The sequence below is a fragment of the Orbicella faveolata genome, unplaced genomic scaffold, assembly GCF_042242905.1.
Source record: "Orbicella faveolata isolate gen_17 unplaced genomic scaffold, um_ofav_v1 contig_14, whole genome shotgun sequence".
Lineage (NCBI taxonomy): Eukaryota > Metazoa > Cnidaria > Anthozoa > Scleractinia > Merulinidae > Orbicella > Orbicella faveolata.
Window position 1 is genome coordinate 2745947 of NW_028301541.1, and position 23320 is coordinate 2769266.

General features: G+C 39.0%; 1 protein-coding gene and 3 pseudogenes across 1 annotated transcript; 1 reads left to right on the top strand and 3 right to left on the bottom strand.

The window, feature by feature from the left end:
• Positions 1-708: 708 nt before the first annotated feature.
• LOC149113630 (uncharacterized) lies at positions 709-1749 on the bottom strand (annotated as a pseudogene).
• Positions 1750-1818: 69 nt separating this feature from the next.
• LOC149113631 (omega-amidase NIT2 pseudogene) lies at positions 1819-2703 on the top strand (annotated as a pseudogene).
• Positions 2704-8308: 5605 nt separating this feature from the next.
• On the bottom strand, positions 8309-22348 carry LOC149113632 (dipeptidyl peptidase 2-like). Its single transcript, XM_089287370.1, has 11 exons — positions 21989-22348; positions 20586-20722; positions 19435-19598; positions 18203-18341; positions 17949-18036; positions 17433-17507; positions 11442-11635; positions 10083-10239; positions 9621-9685; positions 9410-9480; positions 8309-8825 (listed from the first exon to the last, which is right to left on the bottom strand). Exons 1-11 carry the CDS (start codon positions 22251-22253, stop codon positions 8744-8746), a joined length of 1437 nt encoding a protein of 478 aa, XP_089143496.1. The 5' UTR covers positions 22254-22348; the 3' UTR covers positions 8309-8743.
• On the bottom strand, positions 13583-16410 carry LOC149113633 (uncharacterized; annotated as a pseudogene).
• Positions 22349-23320: the final 972 nt, after the last annotated feature.

A 23320-nucleotide genomic window follows, 5' to 3' on the forward strand; every position in this document is an offset into this window, starting at 1 on the left:
ATTGGGTAGCTGAATCTCGGTTATCAGCCATCGGATTAAATCCGTGTTTGACTGTATGTGGAAAATGAGTGTCGCTTAGTTTTTGCCGGTAAGGGAAAAAAGTTCTGTCGGAAAAAAAAAATGGTGAAAGCAGCACATTTAGTAAGCTTTCTATCGCGAAAATAAGAACGAAGGAATGAAGAGGAAAAGCAGCACAGAAATCTACGGTAAAATCCAGTCATCACAATATGGCAGTAAAACAGATTTTCGCTATAAGATTAAGCTTAGAACTCCAATAAACTTTGTTACCTTTATTTATTATATGGCTGGCTCCGTGAGCGGGCAAGATGAACTGAATCCTGAGCTGTGATTGGCTACCCGAGCGGGCGAGATGGCGCTATCTTGCCCGCTCGGGATTACCTGCTGTGTCTCGCAAGAAAATAGTGTTCTTTCTCCATATAATAAATCTTTTAAGAACCAAGCTTGTTCTGTCAAGATGGCTGGATAATGACTTCGTTCTTTTTTTTTTTCGTGTTTATGGGCCTCGACTCCGTCTCAGTCCATAAACAAGCAAAAACAGAACTTGGCCAATATCCAGCCATCTTGACCTCACGCTTGGTCATTTGCGTCTGTAGTCTTAATGATGACTGTTTCGTAATGAAACAAGTGAACAGTTAGTCGTGGCGGGACGAAACCAGTAAACCTGACAGGCATTGAAGCGACGCAAGTTTAAACTTTCGTCGCTTCAGTGTCTGCCAGACACTTCGTCCTGCCACAACTAACTGCCACTTGCGAGAGGTACCTCCCAAAGTTCTTGGTGAGAGTGAGAGTGATGTCAAGGATAGAGTCAGTTTGAAATCTAGCCCCTTTGTATATTATCGCGTCAAGGAAAGTAATTTCGCTCTCTGAAATTTCAGCTGTGAATTTGATTGAAGGGTGGAACTGGTTGGCTTGTTCAATGAACAAATTGATGTCTTGCTTGTTTTGATTCCATAGGGAGAAAACGTCATCGATGTAACGTTTCCATTCTATTGGCTTGATTCTGCTTTGGCGGATGAGTTTTGTTTCAATTTCTGCCATGAAGATGTTTGCAAAAGCAACTGCCATTTCAGTACCCATGGCAGTGCCGTGCGTTTGCAGATAGTTGTCGCCATTGAATTGGAATGAATTTTCCTTCAAGATTAAACCAAGCATTTCCCTAAGGTAGTTGGTCGGGATTGGAGGGTTGTTATTGTGAAATATGTCGTATGCCCGACATACTGTTGTTATTACCTCCTCTTGTGGTATATTTGTGTACAAGCTCGTACATCCATAGACACTAGAATAGTGTCTTGGTGTATTTTGGTTCTTTCCACAAAGTTAATAAAGTCTGTAGCATCCTTAATATAGGATTTTTGCCTTTGAGCAATTGGCTGGAGCAGTCTATCCACAAATGATGATATTCTCTCTGTCGGGACTTCACACCTGGATATGATCGGTTTCCCGACCGGTTTAGGTTTGTGGATTTTTGTTAAGGTATAAAAGATAGGTATTCTAGGCGGACCGGGAGTTTGTGAAAGCCATTTAGCCGTCATGTCATCGATGTGACTTCCTTGGTGAAGTTGAGTGATAATTTGATTCACTCTTTGTTAAGTGTAGGTGAGTTGATCTTTCTGCCATATTAGGATATACCATATATGGTATAAACATAAAGTGCTCTATATGCATGCTAGCATAAAGTATATACCCTTGCTTCATTGTTTGCACGACAAAATTTCCCCGCCGTTTCATATACTACGGACTGGTGACGAGTTGCTGACCAAAAGGAACGCAGTTGCAACACAAGTGCTAAAAAACAAAATGGTTGACGAACTTGACATCTTTTCAGTTGGGAAGAAATTTCGTGTCGCATCGATTCAACCCCTTCCAACCGAAAGAAAAGATCAAAATCTGCAGAGGTTGCAACAACTTATATTTGAAGCTGTGAAGAAAGGCGCTAAACTCATTGTGCTTCCAGAATTTGCAACTACACTTGCTCCAAACAGCGAGGATGACTTTCGCAGCTTTGCAGAAGAAATACCTGGTCCATCAACCGATTTAATGTCAAAAAGCGCCAAAGATCACCGCGCTTACATTGTAGGCGGGTCGATCATCGAGAAGGATCAATCAGGAAAGCTTTACAACACGTGTCCTGTTTTTGATCCGTACGGTCGTATGATCTTAAAATACAGAAAGATTCATATCTTTAAAATCGATCGCCCGGGTCGATTGTACGACTATCAAGAATACGGGAACCTGGAACCGGGCGTCGATCTCGGAATCTTTGATACGCCCGTGTGCAAAATCGGTGTAGGACTTTGCTATGATATACGATTTCAAGAACTGGCGCAGATTTATTGTCAGAAGGGATGTAAATTGTTGTTGTATCCAGGAGCGTTCAACACTGTCACTGGCCCTGCGCATCTGGCCGTTATGCAAAGAGCTCGAGCGATAGATCACCAAGTATACGTTGTTACTGCATCACCCGCTCGAGATAGTAACAATCCATATACCTGCTGGGGTTATAGCAGTATTATTGACCCGTGGGGAAAGATTATAGCGCAAGCTGGCGAGCACGAACAGATAATTTTTGCCGATATAGACCTTGATTATGTTGAGGTCAGACAACAGATCCCTGTTCAACGACAGAAAAGGAATGACTTGTACTCTGTTTATTATGCAAGAAATAAAGCTAAGGAAATTTAACAGGTGTTAAGTCGACTATTAAAGCAGACAGAATTTTTTTCAAACCATCAAAGCTACTGGCAAAAACCCACCTGGCTATTACCTTAGACTGAAGTGTGATTGGCTTATGCACTTTTTCAAATCATTTGAACTCTGAAGTCTGAAACCCAATTAAAGATTGCATTTTTTATTGTTGTCAATCATAATCATGACAACAATCAAGAAATCTATATAGAAGCACCCAGACATAACCTTACACTGAAGTTTTGTTTCCAGAGAGGTTTGATGATTGAATGATTGATGGCAGTAACAAATGCAACCACCACTTGAGAATTAAAAGCACAGCAAGTCAGTGGTTTGAATATTCTCTTCTCAAACTCATTAACAATTCATTAAGTTAAGACAAAGGAAGTCATGACTGTGGTGGCATTTGGATATCTGATCTTAATTAGCATAGATTTTCACAATTTTATTGCTCTGTTTTCTCCTAAGTTTTAGTTTCGATTGAGAAGATATATCAAACACGCAAGACAGTGTTTGACCAAATTATTTTCCAAACACCTCAAAGTTCGTCAAATATACTCAGCTGCGCGTTGTATTTTCAACTCCCTTCTCGGTGTTTTGAAATGTGGTCAAACACGGTCTTTCGTGTTTGATATATTACATCAACACACAGATGCTGCTTGTACACAAGTTGGGTTCAACAATCTGAGTTCAAGGCCAGACCAGGGTCATTGCCTTGTGTTAATGGGCAAGCCTCTTTACTCTCAATGCCTCAGTCTCCTCCAGGTTTAAATTTTTTTTTACTGGAACATTTAAAGGATCGGGAGCTCAGTCATGGTATTTTGAGTTTTTAGGCCACATACAAAATTGCATAAAAATAACAGTTTACGACAATAGAAAAACACTAAAAAGATCAAGATAAACAATAAAGGAACAAGGATGGAGAAGATTAACACAGATTACAAACTAAGAACTTAAAAATTTAGGTTAAACTTTTCAAGATGCACAAACAGTGGTAAAGCTCCTTTAATGTTGATATGAAACCCTGCCAATGGACTGGAATACCATTCACTGAGTAGAAATACTCCTAGTATCATAATGTCACTACTACTTGGATAAGTCCTGGCAGTATGGGAGTCTTGCAAGCTGCACTTTTTTGCAAACTGCTCAGATGCTAATTGTCACAGGTTGAGTTATTTGTGTTGCATGCATAACAGCCTTTTGGTAGCCATCTTGATATGGTGCTGTGTAAAAACTTGGAATTTCAAAATACACTACTTAAAAGGATGCTTCCTAGCTGAAAGCAACTAAGAAGATATATATTCAGCATGCCTTACACCCAGTAAAAGATAACTGCTCACAGGCCTTCCAATACTTTATGTCTGTCAGGAATTTGTTACATTATATGAAAACAATGAATACTATCAGATTTGATATTTCCAAATCTTAGGAGAATTCAGATTTCAGGCTAGAATGAAATGACATGAAAGATTGAATACTTTTTTCAACTGGCAGTGAAGAGTTACTTTTGCTGTTATACGAGTAGTTGTTTTGCTTATCAAGTTAATTTTATTCATCAGTTTCAGTTTTTTTATATTTTGTGGCAAATAAATGGTTGATTTTAGTTGTATATGGGAGGCACAGTGGCTCATGGTTAGTGTGCTCATCTCTGGATCGAGCGGTCCGGGTTCGAGCCCTGGCCGGGTACATTGTGTTGTGTACTTAGGCAAGACACTTTACTCTCACACTGCCTCTCTCTACCCAGGTGTATAAATGGGTGCTGGCGAACTTAATGCTGGGGGTAACCCTGAGATGGACTAGCATCCCATCCAAGGGGGGAGTAGAAATACTCCTAGTCACTTCATGCTACGGAAACCGGGATAAGTTCCGGCCTGACAGGCCACTTGGCTCGTATACAGACTCTACCTTAAATGTATATAGATCTGTAACCCCCTCAAAAATATTCTTCATAGACACAAATGCATGGTTGTATTTTGTAGTTGTGTGAGCTTGGTTTTTAGATGATTGTTAGCAGTGTAGTCAGATGGCATAAATGGCACTGAATTTGAATAACATTGTATCAGCAAACCTCAGCCTCACATTGATGAGAAATCCTTTGGAAAAATGAGAACAAGGCTTAAGCTTTCTAAAGTTTTGGTGCCATTTGTGCGATTGGCTTATTGCAATCACAACTTGAATGAAAATTCAAAGAGCAGATGTATGGGGGACATAGCAGGAAACCCACCAGTAAACTATAGGGGGGTACACAGGGGTGGGTGTTGGCCCATACAGTCACATGTCAGGCAAGGTTGGGTTTTTGGCCAAAGCTGGGAGATGGAGAACACTGGGTATTTACAGAACACAATAACACAACATTCAAGTATTTCCCTGTTGATAAAAATTTTCACTATCAATTATTAGTGTGCAGGGAATAACAGACAACTTCATGTAGAGTTTTGTCCAATTATAAGTCAACTGTATGTTTTCACATCATTGTGCTTAAGGGTTATAGACATTCTTTCCATTCCTCCCTTCCCCTCTTCCAACAAGCCATCTCCCCTCCCCCTCAGAATAGCCCCCTCCTAGATGACTGTCCTGATCCTCCCAAAAAACAGCCAACTTTGGAAGATCCAGGGCTATTTATTATCAGACTTCAGGATTTAATGTTCTCTCTTTCGGCCTGTTCCAAAACAGTGAGATCTTTGGCATATTGAACTACCTTAAATTCTTCCTGTCCAGTTTGGAGGCCATGAATATCTGTGTTGGTTTGAATCGCAATTGCTAAAATTTCCCCAGCAATAATAAATAAGTAGAAGGGCAGTGGATTGTATTGCCTTACTCCTCTTTGTACTTCAAAGTATGGTAAACATAGTCTGTTGTTTGACACAACAAGGTATGTCTGCAAGACTGGGGCCAAAAGGGAATACATTCAAACTTCTTAACATAAAATTCAGACCAACACTATCAAATGCTTTATCAAAATCAATAAACAATAACATCCCTGCTATGTTTTGGTTTTAGTATAATCCATAACATCCATAATTGATCTTGCTGCTTCCCTTATAAATCTACATTTGACATAATTATTAATGTTAGTAATGTTTAGGTGTCATTGAGAATATGTAATTTTTTTGTGTTTTTGAACCTCACAAGGTTATAATAAAAATAGAAAAGTGAAAAATAAATAGTATTTCCGATATTTTGAAGAAAATTTCATATGCTTCAATAAATTGCAATAAGGGCAAGAAATTTTATATTGTAATTGCCGATGTCCTGACTACAACACCTAACTATCGCCAGTATTTAGGTATGTGACTCCAGTGGGGGGTGGGGGGTACTCAGAAAAATTTGATGGGGGTGTGCGGCCCATTTCCCAAAACCCTTACCCTTTTTATGACCAAAATCTGTGATCTTCCCTACACTATTTATGACCAGACCAAAAATTTGATAGCCTGCTTATGACCGTTGCAGATGACACACTTGCCCTAGAGATATGGTGTTATCAATAATGATGAAAAAGTAGTTTCTTCTAAACAACATACCCAATTCAAGAATACAGTACAAAACCCATATCCTATTTAAGACCAAAATGGCCAAAATCAATAGCCTATTTATGACCAAAGCGGCTGAAAAACTATACCCTTTGGGGCCCCATATACCTATATAGCCCATATAAAGGAGTACCCCCCCCCCCTGGATGTGACTGTACTCATCTTCAGGTCAGTACAGTTCAATTTGAGAAGTCAGAGCTTTGTCTAGCCTGCGTTGCAGCCGGACCTGTCATAAAATCCCCGATATAGTCCGTCTGCGAAACGGCTCCCAAAAGCTTGTTCTGATATCCCGCATGGATACACGGATCTGTGTATCCATTTCTGATTGGCTAGTTTATTACGCGCCTTGTGATTGGTCATATTCTTGCAAAATATATCACGCAATACTAACAATAGAGTGACAGGCCTACACAACTCCTATCCATGTGTATTAATAAATAGCCGCTTCAAAAGTTTTGCTCGAACTAGTGTATCGTTAAGGATCTGCCCCTTTTGTATGATACGGGGATCTTTGAATATTTTGCTAAGCAATAATCCTGTGTTTTTAGGAGGACATTTCCAGAGTAGAGCCGTTAGAAGTCATAGGTCTGTGTGGTTTCCACTGTTATCTGCGTGTAATTTGTAAGAGTTTGACACTGTTTTTTGCCACGTGCTAGTCTTTTTTTTGGCTCATTTGTACTGCAAGATATGTTTTAAGTTCTCTAAATGTTAGCTCTGGAGGGACAAAGTTTGAAATATTCCGCGAACATGTTGGTTACTTGCATTTTGTATTATTATGCCAGGCGCGGCAGTTTGATTAACTGTTGCAAGTTATGCTGCTTCTTATCATGGCAGTCATATTTATCTTTGTCCGGCTTCGCCAGAGAATATGGTCTTCCATAAGCGATCGCAATGGCGATATTACAATGAGAACACTGGAACCACGAGGCTTTTCGAACAGAGCATCGGCAGCGATCGGAAGGTACTGGAAAATCAAAGATTTACCATAGCCCGTCGGCAAATTTACAAAAATATTTTGACCTCCAAGAAAGTCGCGAAGCGAGTTTTCCTGTTCAGGTAGAAGATTATCGATTTCAAACTGCTCTCTCACAGATTTGAATGCTTTTTGCCAATCTTCTTCTGTTATTGCAGACATCTTATTTCCAACTCAAGTAAATTTGACATTGAATAATGTACAAATGTACAAATGTTCTTGGGATAACCGCACACAATTATTTTTAGTATTATGTGATAGTTGTGTGATCGCTTTCGCAAGAATTATCCAATCAGAAAGTGCGTAAGAAAATAGCCAATCAAAAATGGATACATAAACTGCGGGATATCAGATCAAGTTTTTGGGAGCCGTTGCGCAGACGGACTATACTGGCAGTTTAGACTGTCTGCGACGCAGGCTGAGCTTTGTCTTGACAGGAACCCATCTTCCTGTGTTTGACAATTACCTAAAATGTTAGAAAAAGAATACTTCAACAGGTAGCTTAACACAAAGATTAAGAACATTCACCAATACAAAAATAAAGTGTATAACTTCCAGACAGATTCCTACACTGAAGTGCGTTTGGTACTCCATTGGAGAAATTTCCACTACGAAAGCTAATGTTCAACGTACTGCAAGTTAAAGAAAACCCATCATTTCATGCTTCAGAGAGCACAGAAAACAAAGCAGTCTTTCACCTTGAATAAAACCATCCCAGGAGTACACAATAACGTAAAAAACAGCCATGACACCACAAGCCTGTTTATGTTGAATGTATCATTAAAAAAAAAAAAAAAAAAAAAAAAAAAAAGAATACTGCAATGAAAAATTAGCACCGGCAAGAACCCTGTATGTTGGAACGTTTTTGCAATGCAAAATTTTCCCTACGGTCTTCTTGCCAGAAGCATCCATATTTTAGAACGCAAAGCCAACATGTTTAAAATCAAGATTTTATACTTTCACTTTAAACAATTCCAAAGAAGCAGAAAAACTCTTCTTTGATATTTGCTGTTCAGCTGCAACAGGTGCTGCCATTTCAATGCATTTTTAGCCACAGATTAAGTTTAGCATTTTTTTCAGGTTCAATAACTTACAAAGATGCCTTTTAGACGATTTATTATAAAAAACACTCTTCAATAGCAGCTAGTCCATGTAATACTTAAATAATTGTTTCTGTCTAGCTATAGTTAGGCTTGATTTCTGCCGTTCTCTCAAGCGGCTTTGAGGAGGAGGGCAGACACCTTTCCGGAAGAACGGCTGATATTATCTTTACAACAACATTGAACGACAACTTCTAAGTGACTTGCCAAATTATTACAGAAGGCACAGGCCATAAAAGCTCTTTTCAACGTTAAGAATAATTACTTTACTTGATATGTGATGCTCACACTGGAAAACGTGTTCTGTGACAAACCAATAAAGAAGTCCCTAGGCATTCATTAAATTTATGTTATGAAAACTACATTAATTTTATATAAATTTTATATAAAAGGTATTTCTCATTTCATTGAGTTATTGTCTCCCAAAGAATCCTCTACTGTAGAAACTTCTGAATCAGTTCCAGCTCTTGTTCACGGGCTTGCGTTACTGTGGGCGGGTCCTTAGGGTTAGAAGCTCTAGACGAAAAAAAACAAAAAAAAAACAAAAAAACATCATTAGTAACATTAATTAATAATTTATTAATTAACTTTTCAGAAATAAATAAAAGGAATTGGCAAATCACCATTGTCTGATGTAACAGTGAACATTTCACTTCTTGAATAGTATACTAGTTAAAAATTGGGCAACTCTGAATCCTTTCAAACAACACGTACCTGTAGAGGGTCCAGTTTGAATCTTTTCAGGTGTAACAAAAGCTTAGAGATCAAAGAGTCTACACATTATGACCTCCAGTACCTTGAATATGTCCTGTCACATAATCTAATTGTATGTAAATTCAATAGCTAAGGGCTTTTCTAAAATAGTGCCTTTTATAGTAACTGACTTTGGGCTTCATTTGTTCATTTTTCAATCGCTAACAGAAGCATGCAATGCATGGATCTTACCTTTCAAATCACGCAACTATTAAAAATGTTTTACTTTTGTGTGATTATATCAACAGCATTCTTTCTATTGTCACGAACTGAAAGAAACATTGCATACAGGGGATTGACTACTTCTCCCTTCTAAAATAATAATTTTATAAAAACTTAAAACATACCTGAGATCAAGATGATGGGCACCACCCTTGACCAGAACTGCGACTAGTGTTGGGGAGACATCTTGCAGAACCTTACAAGTAATGGGTATATGGTGTATTAATCTACGATAGCCTGTACAGCTGAATGTTTCATTGGTACAAAGGAAACATTTTGATGGTGAGAAAAACACATTCAATTATTTATACTATTCTGATGATGATACAAACATACCCCTCCTGGTCTCCATGGATCCAAGTCACCATTGGAGAAAATAATATTTGATGCTGACGATATGTCTGCAAGAAAGGAGAGAAACAGATTAAAGATAGAATTCACTAAGGGCCAGGGGTAGGGGGGGGGGGGGGGAAGGGTTATACAGCAGGAAGGAACTCTCTTAAACCCTTCAAGTTATTTAAGTGATCAATATCTGATTTCTCCTGAGAGAATCACCGTAAATTCAGGACTACAATTTAGGAGTACTCAGAAACTGATCATCAAGGTCAGATTTTCAGGATAAATAATCTTTCTGTCAAGACATCCAGAATTGACAAATAGAGCTGAGCACTTATTTCCAACTATCTGCTAAACATACCTTGTCCCCCAAGCGAGGGTACATGTGTTAAATTTAGCTAAATATTTATTCTTGTACCGTTAAGTCTCAACACACACTGTCATTTCAATATTCAAACCAACCTTTTCCCCAGAGCTGAATCGCTGACCAGCCTGGTCGTTGGACTACGCCCCATTTTTCCTGACAGTACTTGGCTCTCATGTCAGGAGTCCAGGGTAGAGGTGGAAACATGTCTGTTTTGTTGTTTGAGCCTGCTGGCAGGGCTAACTCAGTACATGCCTGAAAGAGGTCACAGGTTCTTTTAAAGATTTTCATGATTTGCATCTACTGTAAATACAGTAGAACCCTGGTAACTCAAGCTCGGATAACTTGAACTCCCCTGCTAACTCGAACCAAGTCCCATTTTCCTTGGATTTGACCCCACTTTTCAGTCATTTTAACTCGGTTAACTCAAACTCCGATAACTCGAATTCCCCGCTAACTCAAACTGAATTTTGTTTCCCTAGGTCAAAATCCACCCCAATAACTCGAATTAAATATAATGGTTCCTGTAACTCACCAGGGATGTCATCCCATTAGCTTTTCCTGTTGTGTAATCGGTAAAAAAAACTCAAAACTAACACCACAGCAATTTTATTTTAATTAGTGTAATTGCAACCGACCGTTCACATATTTGACAGCCATTGCCTGATCTTATGAGTCATGCCGGATGAAACAGTGCTACAGCGCAGAACATTATGAAAAGTACACATGCATTTCTGATGAGATAAGTTTCATTTACACTGTACTGTATACTGGAATGTTGAGAAATCAGTGAACTATCAATTATTAACATGGCAAGTTGGATATTCAATCGACCCCGATAACTTGATCCCCTGCTAACTTGAACTGTTTTTTGTTTCCCTTCAGAGTTCAAGTTGCTGGGGTTCTACTGTATTTTGATCCCCAACACAGTACAAGCTACATCCAACTACAATGACACCGACTCATCCCCAGCTGTCTCAGAGTCTCCGACAGGAGCAAGAGTTGACTGGGTGGAAATGATTAAGCAGAGCTTGATGGGAAGGGATCTCTTGGCCATCTTGAAAAGAGGATCTGCTGGTTGTCTCTCACCTTTCCTCCTTCCCATAACCACCCATGCCTCCAAGTTTTCACCAGATGTCTCTTGTTAATATTCAATACAACACTGAGAGACAACAGGGGATGAGTCAGATAATGACACTTAATGTGCTGTATCTAAAGAAGCAAAGTAGGGGAAGGGCTGTGGGCAAATTATTTCTTGAAATGTCAGACCCAGTGGTACATTAAATTGTAGCAGAAATCTGACAAAATGCTTGGAGGTGAGATGGACTATCCATAGGAGGAAGTACTTCTAGTTGCTTCATACTATATGGAAACAGGAATAAGGGGATCACCTCTCAAGGTAATGAGCTCCATAAACACTGTATTACTCTACTCTTTCCGCAACATGTTTTCAATACCTGATAGTCCCAAGCACGGCTATCTGGACCCAGACCACAACCAGTGGGATCAGCGCATTCAATGTACTCACTGTCTGGATCAAGGCATGGCAGTGTCCCATTGGTGCCATTGTAAACCATCGCTGTGACTTCCGCCAGTCCTTGAAGCTTGGATGATGCACTTGCCATCAACAAATCAATCATGACAACCAATAGACCAATCAGTCAGTCAACCAATCAGTCAGTCAGTCAGTCAGTCAGTCAGTCAGTCCATCAGTCAGTCAGTCAGTCAGTCAGTCAGTCAGTCAGTCAGTCAATCAGTCAGTCAGTCAGTCAGTCCCTCAGTCAATCAAGTTATCCTACAGAAGAATAAAAGCGCATGTGCAACTATACCAAAAGGTATAATTATGGATAGTGGTACTTCACCAGTCTGTACTCATGATGAAAAAAAGAATCCATGGGAGGAAGGAGGGAAGGAGGGAGGAAAATAGGAAGGAAGGAATGAGGGTAGGAAGGAAGGAAGGAAGGAAGGAAGGAAGGAAGGGAGGGAGGGAGGGAGGGCAGGAGGGAGGGAGGGAGGGAGGGAGGGAGGGTGGGAGGGATCGTTTCCCAAATGTCCTCGTTCCTTTTGCTAATTTTCGTTAAATCTGTTAAGTTTCATTGTCACTCCATGGCGTAAAAGCATTTAGAAGTTGAACTGCAATTTCCCAGTCAATATAAAATTGAAAAACAGCAACGTTGTTGGATTTTGAAACAAAGTTGAAAAATTAAAGGTAAACGGTCCAAACTGTTCTCTCACAAGAAGACACTTGACTGAGACATGGAAGGGGATGACTAAGTTAAATCTATCAATGTTTCAAAATCCGTGAAATCCGTCTTTTCCGCCATGTTTAGTAAAAAGTTTCACTTAACTGCCTCCCAGTACTGGAAGTTTCCACCGAAGGTTTTTCCTATTAATGGCAGAAAGGACGGATTTCGCGGATTTTTTAAATTGGTTTTATTTAATTCTTCTCTTTAAGACTGTAAGTAAAATATTATTAATGATATATTATAATATATTATTTATATTATACTTACAGTTTTAAAGAGAAGATTTAAATTAAATTAAAAAATCCGCAAAATCCGTAAAATCCGTCCTTTCCGCCGTGTTTAGTAAAAAGTTTCACTTAACTGCCTCCCAGTACTGGAAGTTTCCACCGAAGGTTTTTCCTATTAATAGCGGAAAGGACGGATTTCGCGGATTTCGCGGATTTTTTAAATTGGTTTTATTTAATTCTTCTCTTTAAGACTGTAAGTAAAATATTATTAATGATATATTATAATATATTATTTATATTATACTTACAGTTTTAAAGAGAAGATTTAAATTAAATTAAAAAATCTGCAAAATCCATAAAATCCGTCCTTTCCGCCATTAATAGGAAAAACCTTCGGTGGAAACTTCCAGTACTGGGAGGCAGTTGGATGAAACTTTCTTGTAATCACGGCGGAAAGGACGGATTTCATGGATTTTGCGAAAATGTTCAGATTTGTTTTAATATCTCTTTGCAAAACTAAAGCATAACATTTTGCGCTTTTATCCTTTGGCCTTTGAAATACAAGATTTTACTTATCTCTAGTTTCTATATTCTGTTTCAACTGTTTTTATTGAACCACATCCCACATTTGCGGTGACATAGAAAATGTTACATCTTTCTTCAAAAGCCAGTGACACTGATACGTCGAGATGAGAACTGTCTCAGTTTATTTATTCTTGTTCGTGTTCTTAACATGGGTCGTAATAATTGTGTGATACACGATGAAAACACGCCGCTGTAGATAATATTTTCTCAACTCTTTTCGCTTGCCTCATTAGTTCTGGTTGATGTTGTTGATAGCCCCTACTGGGACCATGAGTAGACATCAGTTCCTAAATTCCTCTCACACGAATTTACCGTCACTGTGGCTTGTTAATCGAGTTTATTGTTTGGTGTAAAATAACTGTTGATTGCTGACCACTGCGACAAAAAATGGCATCGACATGAAAATTACGTGGCAAGAAAAGTCGTCTAGAAAACTCACTGGAAAGCATCAGCAACATGCACATGAGACGGATGAGGAGCAGAGTATTTTCATCACTCAGCAGTGTAATGGAGTGGATGAGACGGAAGAGCTACAGAGTATTTTCATCACTCCTCTTCCGAGCACAAGAGGTGCGTCTGTGCCTCATTCAAGCTTCAACGACTGTGCAGTCTCTGCTGAACTACTTCGAGCTAGTACTTCTGACAAGAAGAAGCGAAAGAGGCAATCCAGCAGTCAACGAGCAGTCAAAAAATCCCAGAATGTTCTAACTCGATACTTTACTAGTCAAAAGTAAGAGCGGTTTTTTTTCCTTGTAAGATAGGCCGTAGGGTGGTCTTTTTCAGTAGTTTGATAATTTTCCACATCAAGAAAATAGAATTAGGCACTCAGAATGCTACATGTACCTACGATAACTCGTTACAAGAATAGACTTTTGTGTCCAAGAAATTAGAGTTTATTACACTTTGATCATTTATAAAACGCGTTCTGTAGATGTGTTAACAGGCTAGCTGTTTGTCGAATTGCGATAATTAAATGGTCCAGTTTCCTCTGCATTTTAGTTGGTGTGCATTTGTTGTTTTTTGCTAGTGGAATTGCTAACCGAGTGGCATCTTCATTCCAGCCCTTTTCTTTAGAGAGTCCGCTGTTCTTCCGTCTTGAAATTGGAAATTGTCATCTCTCAAAATAGCAGTCCACTGTCCAAACCCGTGCTTAGTTATCCCTTCCTTTAGAAAATCGTCCTCTTCTTTTGTGAATTTCAAAACACGACGAATGTTCCTCTGAGAGCGCAAGATTCTTTTAGGCAGGGCGTCCTTATTGGGGAGGACTTGATATTTTGCACTCTTCCAACTGAAGGCCCGGCGTCGGAAGTTGAATCTCCGAGTCTTGCGTGGACGTCCTCGTCCACCTCTGAACCCTTGGCACCTTGAAGTTTTTGTAGGCACTCGTGACCCTTCAAAGCAACTTCACGGGATCGTTGCTTTTGATAGTGAACTTTGGCAACAGCAGAGCTGTGTTTTTGGTCTTCCGACAAAATCCTCTGCTCCTCGCTAGTGAGCTCATTGAGGCTCTGCGTTTCAACAATTTGGCGATAACGCGTGGGATGGATGTACTTTCCAATTGCATCGAACACCAGTTTGCTCATGATCTCCCCCAATTTACCATGTTGGCCCCCATTTCTGTTGACGAGAACGAAATCGCACTGGGGTTTAAGCAAAGGTCTGACGTTCGAGATGTAGCCATTGAGAACTTGCATGTTTGCATCAGTCAGAATCAAAGAATCAAATCCATTCTTTCCAGCAGTCTTGAACGTTTTCTGATCAATGAATCCACCCTTTTCCTTAGCTGTAGCAATCATGTCCACCGTCAAATATTGCTACGTCATGGGACGCGACCCCTTCACTTTGATGAACAGATACATGGCAATGAATTTCGTGGCAAATGTCAAGTCTGAAGGGTTAACTTGAGTTGGATTCGATTTGCAAATCTTCACGGTATTCTCGTAGCACGGCAGATGGAATTTTACCACCTCCAACAACTCCTCCATTGTTGCCCAATGGCCTCTCGCTTCTAGTGTTTCGATGTCTAAATCTTGTGTCCACTGCAATCTCATCATCTTAGCAACCGTCTTTCGCGCTCTTTTGAGGTACAGCTCTGTTGCAGAGAACTTTCGAAAGACTGTCTCTGATGCGCCATGCAGCTTTCTGAAGTCGATCATTTCAGAAATGGCATCTATGTAGCCTAAACGTCCACCATGTCCAAGCTTGCATTCATCTTGTAAGTAGTCGATAAACTTGAACAACAAATTTGGAGAACACAAACTAAAGTCCACCACGTCAAAAGTCAACTCTTCCTCGTCTTCACAACAAAATCTAAGAAACTTAAAGCATCTTGTCACTATTTGTTGAGCTGTGCGATCTTTCTTGCAACCGCCACCACTTCCAGTCAGCCATCTCGTGAATACTTCGCCAATGTCACACGACAATGAAAATGAGGGAAGTAACTTTCCAGCATGTTTTGTAGTCTCACTTGTTTGATCTTGAATTGTGTTCACCATTGGAACATTTCTTGCTACCTTTAGCGAATCTGTGATTTCTTTCAAATTGGGCTTTTCATCGAAATAAAAGAACCAACTGTGCTTGGTATTAACATGTTTTCTGCACCCTCTTTGACTTTGAAATCCACCATGGTCACACTCTTGTATTGGGCAGTGATACAAGCTGTCGGTTTCATCCTTTTCCAAGTGAAGCCATTTTGGTTTGGGTGATGCTCCATCGATATCCGACCAATTGACCTTGCACTTCTTGCTCATTTGCCTTTTGAAGAGCATTTGGCCAACACGATCTCCTTTAAATCTGACCCATAACCAAGGAGCCGATGACAAGCAAAGGAACTGCATATATGTTTGTATTTGCCGAGTCATGCCCTTACTTGCCCGCCCTCATTACTATTGTGCAAAATTCATGACAGTGACATGCAACCAAACTTGCCCAAGCAGGTCTGAGCGCGCCCTATTGTTTGCCTTACAAAGTACACCTCCATTTGGGAACAAAATAGGAATGCGCAGAGAAATGGTCCGAAATCTGGTCCCAAATGACCAATTTGGGAACAATGTGTTCCATTCACAGAGAGGAACTCGGAAGAAAAGGTCCTAAATTATCAATTTGGGAACAGTATGTTCCATTTACAGATAGGAACTCGGAACAAAACAGTCCTATATTTCGTAATAAGTGGCCAATTTGGGAACGAACTGTTCCATTCACAGATGGGAATTCGGAACAAAATTATCAATTTGGGAATGGTATGTTCCATTGGCAGATAAGAATTCGGAACAAAACAGTCCTAATTTACCAATTTGGGAACAATGTGTCCCATCAACAGATAGAAACTCGGAACAAAACAGTCCTAAATGACCAATTTGGGAACAATGTGTTCCATTTACAGATAGGAACTCGGAACAAAACAGTCCTAAATGACTAATTTGGGAACAATGTGTTCCATCAACAGATAGAAACTCGGAACAAAACAGTCCTAAATGACCAATTTGGGAACAATGTGTTCCATTTACAGATAGGAACTCAGAACAAAACAGTCCTAAATGACTAATTTGGGAACAATTTGTTCCATCAACAGATAGCAACTCGGAACAAAACAGTCCTAAATGACTAATTTGGGAACAATTTGTTCCATCAACAGATAGAAACTCGGAAGAAAACAGTCCTAAATGACCAATTTGGGAACAATGTGTTCCATCAACAGATAGCAACTCGGAACAAAACAGTCCTAAATGACCAATGTGGGAATAATGTGTTCCATTTACAGAGGGGACCTCGGAACAAAACAGTCCTAGTTTATCAATTTCGGAACAATGTGTTCCATGCACAGAAAGGAACTCGGAACAAAACAGTCTTAATTTATCAGTTTGAGAACAATATGTTCCATTTACAGTTGGGAACTCGGAACGAAATGTTCCTCTTTTACACTAGAGTGAACGTTTTGTTCCTACCATGCAAAAAAACTGGTCCTCTTATAGTCAATAGGAACACAAAAACGAGGAACAGTCGATACTTGAGGAACGTTCCTTTTGGAATATAGGAACAGCCAACAAAACTTAAAATCAGCGAAAAAACGAGGCAAAGACTAAAGAAAAACTCAAAAAAGCGTAAATCGAGCGCTTAAGTGAAAAGGAAACAATCTTTAAAAACTGGTGAAGTTTGTTTCGCTCAAAGGCAGCGAAACACGCCATGATAAATTTTTGGGAAATGTAAAGGAAGAAAGGGGGAGGGGAGATAGGAAGGAAGGGTGGGTGGGTGGGATGGAAGGAGGTAGATAGGTAGGTAGGAAGAAAGGAATGAAGGAAGAACAAATGATCTAGTAAGAATTATGAGACGTTTGCCCTTATTTGCTACCATTGACAATGATATGCTCCTAATGATTATATATAGTTCTTGCACAATGTATATCGTACCTGTTCCGTTGATGTAAGGGGCTTGCAAAGTTTAAATATCTTTGACAGCTCAGCTAGCCCTGTAAACATGGAAAAACAAGGTACTCACAACTGACTGTTATTTCTGTTACTTAGGATAATGCTCACACCAAGAAGTACAACAGTACTAGGACATTTGTCTGACAAAAGTGTCACTGTTGAAGCCCACATAGATGTAATCAAGAACCTTCTAAATCATCTGCAGTCAGTGTCTACTTTTACTTGAGACTTCCTTATAAGTGAAAGAAATTTGATAGTTTAATTGTATCAATTCACTTCTGCTCACTAAATAAATTTATCTTGAAGAATTACAGGAGAATAAACAAGAAATGGATTGATTTTTGGCCTTTTATATTACATCACACAGATAAAAAAATATTTGAAAATTTATGAGAAGATGAGTACCACAGTTATAGTATAATATGAAACATTACTTCATGATAGCAAATTAAAATCATTTCAAAAAAGAATAAACTTTGCACCTTCTGATCCTTGGTTTTTCAGCTTCTCAAGCATATCAAAAGCAGTAACAACATTACCAGGGCAGTTAGGATCAGCATTTAAAAAGTCCTTCAAAAGAAATTAAAAAACAAAAGAGATGCTCTATCAAATAAACCAGCAGAAAAAAAATGTTACTGCATCTAATCCCACTAAGGTGAGCATGTACATAGAAAAAGACATTTTAAGGAACATAATTTAAAGCCTGAATTTAACTTTCAGCTGATAGCAAAGTTACCTTTGTCACAGCAGGAAAGAAGAATTCCCGTTCACTTCCAGTGAAGGTAATCATGTAAATAGGAGCACTGGCTGCTAGGGCTGCATCAATCACATTTGGATACTTAAATCGCATGTAAGCACTAAGCATACCACCATAACTGAAATAAAATATTTGAAAATTTAGGATACTTTAATAATCATCAACTAATTTTTAAAATAGGTTGGTTTAAATTTTATTCAACATTTAATGAAAGTTTTTTTGGATTTTACTTCCTCCCTTTTAAAACAAAATTTATTATATGACATAGAAAATTACTTCAAGGTGATTGGCTGAGAGCAGATCAGTTCATCTTTAATTTTTAATATGCAATGCAGTGCAAATTAATGCACAATCATGTATTCATAATTTGCCCAGTCGTATAATAAATAAGCAATCAAATAAAAGCTTGAGCAATTAAGGATTTACACTACTTGTGATATTTTAAAATTATTCTAAATTGCACTCACCTAAAGGCTCGTGCAATTTTAAGAAAATTTTCAAATATCACTCGCAGTATAAATCCTTGTTGCACTAGCATTCATACGATCACCTATAGATATTGAAGTATATAGGTGAGGAGAAATAGAAAATGATCAATACCAATCAACAAAAATCTGAAAAAATCTGAAAATCGGGCTGTCACATTAAGGCATCTAGCACATATGAACTCACTAACAGCATCACATGGGAGCTTGGTTGGATACATCTCGATATGCCTCAATGTGACAGCGTGATGCTGTCAGTGAGTTCATGTGCTAGATGCCTTAATGTGACAGCCTGATGCTGTTAGTGAATCCATGAGTCAGTACGTGGCTGTGTAGCTGCACGATGCGGTTCCACTCGATACCCACAATTTGACCCTTGCTCACCATAGAGTCTCCAGTAGCTCAGTGGTTAGAGCATGCGACTAGATCACAGAGGGTCGTTTTGCGAGTATTTGTTTCGCCCAGAATTTACACTTAATATGGTTGTTGTTGTTGCTTCGTTAATAATAATTTAAGAACTAGTAGCAGACATGAAATAACTTTAAGGCAGAAAAACCCAGTTTTAAGTTGGTCATCTGAAACATGTATTGCAAACTTAAAACTGTGTGTTTCTACCTCAAATAATAATCTACATTTATATTGCACAGGTTACATGAATATATGATCACCTGTGCATATTAAGGAGAATTTGAAAATTGACAATGGCTTTAAATTAAAACTACTCACCTTCCACCAAAAGCAACAACTTTACTCTCTGTAGCTTTAAACTGAATCTTTAGTTCTGTAACTAAAACAGCAAAGTCCGCCATGGCTTGCTCCACTGTAAGATAGCCAACTTTGTCATGGTCAAATGATGATGAACCAAATGGCATAGATTCTCCATAATACCTCTTTTATTGAAAATAATATAAACTCTCACTTTATGTGTCACTATATAGTATAGTAATGTTACAGGACTATATTGTCTCCAGTTGTAGAAATATGACTGGTAAAGTCTGAGACTTTGCAATATGCACAGTCCTAATTGTCTGAAAATCTGAGACTGTGACTTCCACAATAAATATTTTAGAATACAAGACAGAAGGAACACCTCAAAAATAAGACTTCGCAGCTCAATCACAAAGCATTAAGAGAATTTGACATTGATCAAGTCAAAATTTCTCAAGAACTATGGCTTTCTAGTAACCATTTGCTACCCCTTCATGTAGTTGTCGACTTGGAAAAAATTAACAAATTGACGTCAGTTTTTTATGCATCTGTCCTCTTACTGATGATAAATTGCATCATAACACTGACAAAGTGGTTGTGGAACCATGAGCCGCAGGCAAGTGGTTCCGCAGTAAACTTTGACAATGTTATGACGCAATTTATCATTAATAAGAGGACAGACACATAAAAAAACTGATGTCAATTTGTTTTGTACAATAACAAGACCCCACAATGGTCAAATGCTGGGAATAAATGAGGGGAAAGGACGCCGTAAACTTGCTGTAAACAAAGATACATGAATTTTATTCAAAATGCCATGAGCGTTGTCAATAGCTTTTCTCGCTTTTTGACTGGCTACTTAAAATAGTCCACAAAATCTCATTGGTTAAAAAGTTGACAGTTTGACAGCTGAAAGTTGAACTTGAAAGCTTGCATAAATTAACATTTTATCTGTCTGTACTCTTATTGATAAAAATGAGCCAATCAGCACATGAGAAATTAGACACTTATCATAAAATAATAATTAGGCGCATAGATTGAGGAGCACCAGAAAAAATTGATGGGGGACTATGGGGATGAGAAAAAAACATTTACTATTAATAATAATAAATTAGTATTACATTTTTTTCCTACTTGTACAAGTAAAACACAAAATATCTATTACTCACATGTTCACCAAATATAACTAAGGCATTAAATTTCTCAGCTGCCTCAAAGACAAAGCCAGAGTTGTCCCAGAATCCTGTGATAGGTCCTTCATTACCAGTGTAAAAGAATATCGGCCCATTCTCATTCCAGTATTGATCTATAAAAAAACATTCCTGAGTTTCAATTACAATACATGTTTATTATTTTTGATGCAGACTGGCACTTCTTCTATAGGTGCTGCAATACATTGCTGCAAAGTTGTGCATTTGGTCTTCTTCTCCCACGGATTGGTAGTTTTCAGAATTCTTCAAATTGGCACAAATCCAATGACAAATTTTAAATAGGGAATGATAATTCATCCATCTCCTAACTCAAGGTAATTTACCTTTCTGACACGGATAATTTACCTAGATTTTAAACTTTCTGTCTGAATGAATTTTGAGGTAAAATCTGTTTCCGCACGATAGGTCTGTTAGCAAATTCTTGCGCTCACAAATATGAATCAGCTGAAGATAAATTAATATGAATTTTGCCCCAAAATTTGTCTAAGTACATAATTCATGTCTAGGTAAATTAACTGTCTCAAGATGGTAAATTTGAATCCCCTTATATTTAAATTTGATCCCTGATGCAACCGTGGTATGGCAAGTACAATTTGAAAAGAATACTAAATCCACAGAGCAGACATGAAGTGCTTTCAATGACACTTGGCACCTACTGAGGCTTCAGCTGGTATTCTGTCATCTCCTACATTACATAATTTTAGCAGTTGCCAAAACTAAGCCCTCTAGAGAAAGTTGGTATGGGTATCTCCCGAAGCATATAACTTTTGGTATATCTTATTGCTCTCTCACAGGTGGGGCTTTGGGGGACTCAAATATCAAATGGACAGCGCTGCTCGTCAGAAATTTTCAAAGGAATCCCTCAGAGGTAACAAGATCAATTTTTGTGGGTGTGGCTTGAAATGTTTTTTTTTTTTACCCCTAAGAGATACAAATTAAAAACAGGACACTATCTCCTATCATATTTTTTCAGCCCAATACCCTGAAGGGTAACACAAAAGCTCATGCTGTGGACCTTTTGATGCTGAACGCCCTAAGAGGTACCAAAAATGCATTTTTAACCCCTAAAGGGTACAACAAGCACCCACGTCCTTTTAATATAGGAGTCCCCCCACCACTTGAAGCTGCATACGGGTGAGTTTAAGAGAAAACACCCAAAGGCCCCTAAACGTCCACGGTTCATTTGATACTCACCCAGACCAGTTGAGCTCACCATATGAAACGAAAAACGTCGAAAATGGCTGCAGTTGGTTTGAGATCGATTGGGGGAGGGGGGAGTGTTCGACTGGAAATAATTTTTGAAAAGAAAGAAAGTGCTGCTTCAACAGAGCTTGAAAGCAATAGTATGCAAGCTGACTTACCTGTATAAATGTAACGTTGTTTGAAAGTTTTAACTTGAACGAAGTTGAAATGGTCGAGGTTCTGCTCAAAATAAGCAGTCTCGTAGAGAACAGTAGCCGCAGCCAAGGAAACGAAAGCTAAAACAAGCAGTGCAAAGTTTAACATGCAAGCCATCGTTTTTCGTTTCACGACGATGTCTTGTGACAAGACGGGATAGCCAGCCCCAGTCTCTTTCCGGTCAAAATGTTGCATGACCCATCGCCAGACTTCCCGAGCACACAGCATCGCAACCGTTCAGGGCAAAAAACGCGCTAGGGAGCAAAATAGGTGTATTTTTAACCATATTAAAAAAAAAAAAAAAAAAAAAATGACTGAAATAAAGAAAAATCCGAGGTCCGTGTGAAACTGAAGCACTGAGAGTTTCTGGGTGGGTTCTTGTCTAGTGGTGAGTCAGGTCTGAAATAGACTTAGCAAAAACAGATTCTTTTAGTTCAGGAGTTCTCTTCAAAAAAAATTTGGTGGGACTGCTTCCTGAAACCCTCATGCCTTACCCCCTTTCAGGCCAAAATATGTGACTTTTGATACTTTATTCCTGGCATGGCCAAAAACTTTATTACACGTCTCCACGACTTCAGCCAACCAGGAATGTGTTCATTTAGTTGAACATTTGGGAAGTAGTTTCTTCTAAACAACATACATACAACATTCCAGGAGTGCGAACAAAATGTAACCCATTTGAGACCAAATTTACACCCTATGTCAGAGTAAAATGGCTATAACCATATCTTTTAGGGCTACATATACCTGTAAAACGTACAGAAGGGAACACCTCCACTCCCAAGATATTTTGATCCGAAATAAGGTAAGGGTTTCGAGAGGCGTGCGCTCAACCAGACCAAAACTACAATTAGGCTCGATTTCCACCGCTTTCTCAAGTCCGTGTTCCACCCCGATAAGAGGGGAGGAACGGGGACGGAGCGGGGGAGGAGCGCGGACTCCTTTCCGGAACAGCGGCTGGTAATCGATCGTAAACTACAATAGCCTTCTTCACAACTATTTTAAGGGTCGTCACGCCATACTTCTCCCCAATAAGTAGGGGTAAGCGTTGCGTGACCACCCTCATGACGGCTGCGAAGGCGACTAAAACAAAGTGTCCTTTAGTTTTCTACTGAGAAATAATGTTCAGCTTCAGGACTAGGGACTATGATGACCCCAACTTTAGTTTCACAAATCAGGTAACAAATGCAAGTGAAGTAGTATGCAGTCTCAGTTCATATATTAATCTTGATCCCGCAAGAAAATTTCAGCCCCCGTTAACTCGCCCCAGGGAGCGGTCGAGTAATGCATCTACC